This window comes from Urocitellus parryii, chromosome 11, assembly GCF_045843805.1.
Source record: "Urocitellus parryii isolate mUroPar1 chromosome 11, mUroPar1.hap1, whole genome shotgun sequence".
In the NCBI taxonomy this organism is placed as follows: domain Eukaryota; kingdom Metazoa; phylum Chordata; class Mammalia; order Rodentia; family Sciuridae; genus Urocitellus; species Urocitellus parryii.
Window position 1 is genome coordinate 107,449,703 of NC_135541.1, and position 6,000 is coordinate 107,455,702.

Here is a 6,000-nt window from a genome sequence, read left to right on the forward strand (position 1 = left end):
TATGTGTGTGGGGATGTGCCATACTTGAGGACCTTACATGTATTAACTCATTTTATTTGCACAAAGATCAGACTGAAGTGAGTACTTCATCATGCCTGTTTCACAGAGGAGAAAAACTGAGGTTCAAAGAGGTTAAACAACAGAGCCAGGAAAATAGTCAGGCAGTGCGGTGCCAATCTACACCTTCCAAGCTTTGAATTCCTAGATCTGAATAGCCATGCTGTGCAGACCTGCCCGAGGTCTACCAGGACACTGTAACTACACCTCTGGATTTCCCAGACTGACCCTACTGTAGACTCCTTGACCTCCTAGCAGCACTAGGTCCCTCTGATCCACTCTGGTAGGGGCTGACTCTCTGCTGCTGTCTTCTCACCTTGACAGAAATCAGGAACGAAGACTATCCTACAGTGAGGCTGAGTTGCTTTCTGGGGTGGTCTAGCATTTCTGTGGACTCCAAAGGGTACATTCTTTCTTTTCTTTCTTTTTTTTTTTTTAAACCAGTTTCTCCAACAGGTGATTTCTCTAAAGTACTATTTGACATATTTGGGAAAGTGGAGGAGGCCACCTCTGTAAGATTCATTTGATCCGAGCTTCTTTTACTCCCAAGCCAAAGAAACACTATCTTTCCTACAAGCACCTGTTAGGTATCACCAAGTGCAAACCCAAAGCTGCATTAGTAATGGTGAGAAGGAAAGGAGAGAAACTTCAAACTTGCCATATAGAGCATCTGGCTTTCAACAAAGAACTGCCTGGCTTCCTGTTGGACAGGGACAGTGAGCCACTCATTACAGCACAATGATAGGAAAACGCTGAGCAGACAACAATAAACCAAGGAGTAAACAGCGCCCAGGTTTTTCTTTAAACCAACATGTGTGGCTGGGTGGGTTGTGGTGTTTTATTTATATTGCTATGCAACGGAGGAAAAAAAAACAACAAACAAACCCGAAGGTGATTTCAATGAAAGGCACAGGAAAATACTGAGCTATCTGACTGCAGTGCCTGAATTTAGACCTGACAGATGTTGGGAGGGGTTTCATGGTAGACATCAACCATGATATCAGAAATTAATTGAGTAGAGTTAATGGGTAGGCTTTACTTTTACTTTAAAAAGAATCCAGGCGGTGGCCCTGGGCCAGGCACTGCAGGCTCTGGCAAGATCTAGCTGAATGTTTAGAAAACCAGGAGCACAGCCGAGGGGAGCTTAAACCCAGCTGCCCTGAAGGAGGTTACAAATCTAGCTGTCAAATTGCAGCTCAGAAAACCTCTATGCCTGCCCTCCGGCCAATTTCTGACAGGATCCAAAATGCTGTCATCTAGGCGACCTTATACCTCAGAAGGGCAGACATCTAAGGGTGTGTGTGTAAATGTTACACTCTTAAGTCACAGCTGAAGCCTGACCTTCCAGGAAAAGCCCTCCAACCAGGAAAAAACAACTTCAGAAACTAGGGTGGGGCTTTTCTAGAATCAGGTTCCTTCAGTGACAATGGAGGTAGATATCTAAATAACTTAATCCATTCAGTTCTTCCCTGTCGGGCATAAGGCCCTGGTTTCAGTTTGTCCCTTTTGTGTTGGTTGTGCGGCACAAACACGGGAAGATGGCCTCTACTTGCTGCTGTTGCACAACCCTGTCCCCTGCCCCCTGCAGCCCTGTGGAATTGAAAGAGAGAAAGGTCCACATACTTCCGTACTGGGCTCAGTCCGAAGAGCAGCCAGGTAATGATGGGCAGGCAGAGATAGGTCCAGTGGACAACTGATTATGTAAATCAGAAATCCATACTCAGTTTTCTAACCTGAGATTAATGCAGCTTCATTAATTCACTCTACAGATATTTATTAAGTGCCTCCTATATGTTAGACACTATTCTAAATGCTGGGGATACATCTGTGAACAAAACAGAAGAAAAGGAAATTCCTGCTCTCAGTGCTGTTAAGTTCTAGTAGGGAAAATCCACAAGTACACATTAAGAAGATAATGTATAGTTATTCCCAAAGGAAGACAAGTTGGAAGTCATTTGGCACACATGTATACTGTTTGCCAATATTAAGGGAATCAGGGGAAAGAGCTTTATGTTGAATGCTTCATATGTGCCAGGCACTTACTAATAAAACCTTACTAATTAACCTTTTTGAGCACTAACTATGTATAAGGCTCCTAAAAGGTGAGGCTGGATACTTAACATATTTGATTTTAATGCTCTCAACAACTCTATTTCTCCACTCATACAAATGATAAATCAACCTGAGAAGTAAAAATAACTTGCTCAAGCATACTCTGCTTGGATCTCTGCCCTTAAGCCTGATGACTTCTTCGTATAGATGGTGGCTCACATGCCCCTTGCTCTGCATCTCAGCTGGTGATGCTGGTTTCTCACCTTTGCCTTAATGTCTTCTTCTTCAGAAGACTTTGCAGCCTCCTTAATGTTACTGTGATCCCTTCTCTGAACACCTTAGTCAGAACATATATACCAAAGGCCATATATGACCTCAGTGGCTAACACAGGGAGGGACTCAAACTTTGCTTTGCTGCTACTTCCCTTCCTTACTGTGTTAATGGTCAATGGTGTGAAATTTGTCACTTGATTATATACTGAACTTTTCTTTTTTTCCGGGGGGGGGGGCAGTTGTTGTTCTATATGCATTGGTCTTGTTTCCTCAAGTAGATTAGCTACTTAGGAAACAGTGTTTGCAGTTACTAGTGCTTATTTATTATTTGTTTAGTCATTATTCAATAGTGGCTCTCAAACTTGCACATGGGTCAGAATTACCTGGGTGGTCTATTAAAATAGATTGCTGGGTCCCTCTTCCAGAGTTTCTGATTCAGCAGGTTCAGGATGGGCAGAGAATGTGCATTTATGACCAATTTCCAAGGGATGCTGAAGTTGCTGGTTCAGGAGCCACACTTTTGAAAACCACTGGTTAACTGAATTACCACACTTTTTAAAAGCAAGTAGGCAGAGTTTGAGACCCAATCTTTGCCTCTTGCTAGCTGTGTGATCTTGGGCAAATTAACCTGTTTGAATCTCAGTTTCCTCATTTGTAAAAACGGGGATAATCCGATGCACATCAGTATTGCCATGAAGATGAAGTGTGATAATGAATGTAATGTGCTTAGCCCTGTCCTTGACACATGGAAAACACTCAATAAATGCTTCCAATTATCCCTGGAAAGGCTGGCACAGCTTCAAGCATTTAATAAGAACTGAGCCCAGTTTAAGAACTTCTATTCAGGCTGCTATAAACTTCTTTTGAATTTGTAAGCAGTGAGAGTGAAAGGTGTCACTGCAGCAATGACATCTATAATTAATTAACGACGTTGGAAATTAAGCCAGCCTACTAATAAAACATACAAAATAAGGGCCTTGAGAAATGTTCCTCCTTATAGTATGCTGAATATCAATGTCCAGGTGTACAAAAGTCACATGTATCTTTAAAATGCAGGGGCTGTTCCTGGGTACCTCCTCCACACATTCCATTGCTGAAAGATGCTGAAGATGGCTACTTGGAAGAGCTTGGAGTTGTTGGAGTCACCCAGACGTCAGGGCTAATGGGTTGGCAGACACAAACTGGGCCCATTATTCAATAATTAATTACTTGCAGCCATGGGAAGCAACCTCCACAGAGCAAATGGTTTCAAAGCACCTAAGCCCCTCGTGCTCCCTCCGCCCTCTAAAAACCTCTTCACCCAAAGCAGGACCTATATTTTCACTCAGGGTCTATCTGAGCAGTTACTATGGGTGGCCATTAAGAAAGCCCAAGAGGGACTGTGCAGAAGACAATTTTCAGACCTTTCTCAGAATTCTCCAGGACCTGGAGCTGAGTATCCAGGGGGCTAAGGATGGTGGAGCCCTAACCATTCTCTAACAATCTAGAAGACAAGGGTCACAGTCTTATTTCTCTGTGAACTACTAATTCCGGATTGTTGTCAGCTCCATAAAACCCTGCAAAGTTGAATGAGATCATCTCCATTAGCATTAGTATTTAGCTGCGGACAGGAAACTGTGGGGAGATGCTGCTGCCTCTTGGAAGTCCCTTAGTGCCCCCCAGCATCCTTCCCTAAAGAGCACTCCCACCTCCTCATTCACTAGGACCCTGTCATAACGCCTAGAAAAAGGATGATCCTTCCCCACCCCCACAATTTTCATTCCCACCCCCAATTTCCTAAAGAAATCCTCCGAGGCAGGTGGTGTGTCCACACACTCTGGATGGGGTGGCACCCCACAGGCAGCCCCCGAGGGCAGGGGTTTCCCTCCCAACCCTTTGGCCAGGCCACCGGGCTCCCGCGGAAAGGCAGAGCGAGAAGGGGGTGTGTGTGTGCCTGGGAAGCTGGAGGGCAGCGCGGACCGCCGGGCCGGGAGCCCTCGGGAGGGGAGGAGTGGCTGGGTCCCCGCACCTGGCGTCACCCGCCCGGAGATGAAAACCTGGGCAGAGGGGCTCCTCCCGGTGAGAGCCGCTCGGTGTCTCCCTTCTTACCGGTTCCCAGGGCTCAACCTTCTCTTTTTCCCGTTCCCTCCCCCTCCGTCCGTCCCCCTCTTCTTTGTCTGCCTTCTCGCCTCCGCCGGTGGAACACCCTGCCCTCTCCCGGAGCCGGCTCGGACGCGCGGCGGTCAGCTCCCCCGAGACCCCGGCCCCGCGCCCGCCGCCGGTCCCCCTGCCCGGCTGGGCCTGTCGGCTCGGGTCTCACCCAGAACAGCAGGTTGAAGCCGAGCAGCAGGTACTTGATGCACCGCAGGCCCCCGCGGAAGCGCCCCATGCTGTGGCCCAGGCGGCGGGCTCCCGAGTCCCCAGGCCCGCGCCGCGAGCCCGGGGAGCGGCGGGCGCCGGCAGGGAGGGGCGGGGGGCGGGCCGCGGGCGGGGCCGGGGGGCGGGGCCTGCGGGGACCCGGAGCCACCAGCTGGCGAGTGGGAGGGCCGGCGGGCAGGGACGCCGGGAGGGTGCGCACCCCTCCTCCCAGGGACTCCCTCCTTGCATTCTGCCGCGGAGACTCCCCTCCTGCCCTCCCTGGGGTCCCTGCTCCCGGCGGCGGTCCCGGCATCTGCGACGAGAGAACGTCCGCCAGGGGAGCGGGCCCCAGCTAATCAGCGCCCGGTGCCTAGACTCCTCAGAGGCCCTTCTTGATGGATGACACGTAGGTCGCGGCCTCGGTGGCTCTGGAAACCCGGGAAGGTGGCTTCAGGTAGAAGAGGTGGCAGGACCGTGGTGGAGCACCCGGCGGAGTTTCCCGGGCTGTGGTCCCGCGGCGCCCTGTAAGCTCCCAGGCCGCCGAGGCGGCTGGCAGGGGACCCTCCCTCCTGCCCCCGCCCCCTGCCCCCGCCCCGCGCCTCTCCGACGGTTCTTACCTTAATAGGCAAGAACTGGGGGCAGGCGCGCGGGGCGGCCACCCGGAGCCCGGCTCCCCACCCTCCTCCCACCCCCGTATCCTGCTAGATACGACCGAGGAGAGGGCTTGAAATGAATCCAAATTCCCGGGATCTTGATTATGTTGTGGAGATTGGAGAAAAGGGGGCGGTTTGGGTTTTGCTTTGTTTTTATTAAGTTTGGCTGCTGGCGGGAACTCAGGCTCCCCACTCCCGTTGACTAAAGAGTCTACAATGTGTGGTGTCAGACAGTGTGGGGGAGACAGGGAAGTGTAAAATTCAGGGAGCTGATGCATTAATTTAGCAACATTCTAAGTGCCAATTATAGACCAGGCATAGTAGCAAGCCCTGGGGACTCAACAAGGAGGGAGTTAGTCAGCTCTCCTATGGCATATCTGTATGCAATGAATTGTAGCCAGGTGTCAGGACAAGTTAAGTGCTGGACAAGCATCCCTGGCCTCACTGCATTGGCCAGGAGAGATTTTGCTAAGGAGAGTGAGACTGATCCCTTCTTGAAGAATGAGTCTCAGAGGAGAGGAAGAGCAGTCCAGGAAGCATGTGCAAAAGTTTGCAAGGGACCAAAGCTTCCTGGGAAAAGGATGAGAATCTTTGCTAGCCAGGTGGAGCAGGAGCCCATGTGAAGGCA

The 6,000-nt window shown here is 50.1% G+C and overlaps 1 protein-coding gene across 1 annotated transcript in view; it reads right to left on the reverse strand.

Moving 5' to 3' along the window:
* Tspan2 (tetraspanin 2) overlaps positions 1-4,807 on the reverse strand; it is a 45,373-nt gene extending 40,566 nt beyond the window's left edge. Inside the window, exon 1 of the mRNA XM_026394136.2 lies at positions 4,682-4,807. Coding sequence (XP_026249921.1) covers positions 4,682-4,750 — 69 coding nt within the window. The 5' untranslated portion in view covers positions 4,751-4,807. The remainder of the gene's footprint in view (positions 1-4,681) is intronic.
* Positions 4,808-6,000: the final 1,193 nt, after the last annotated feature.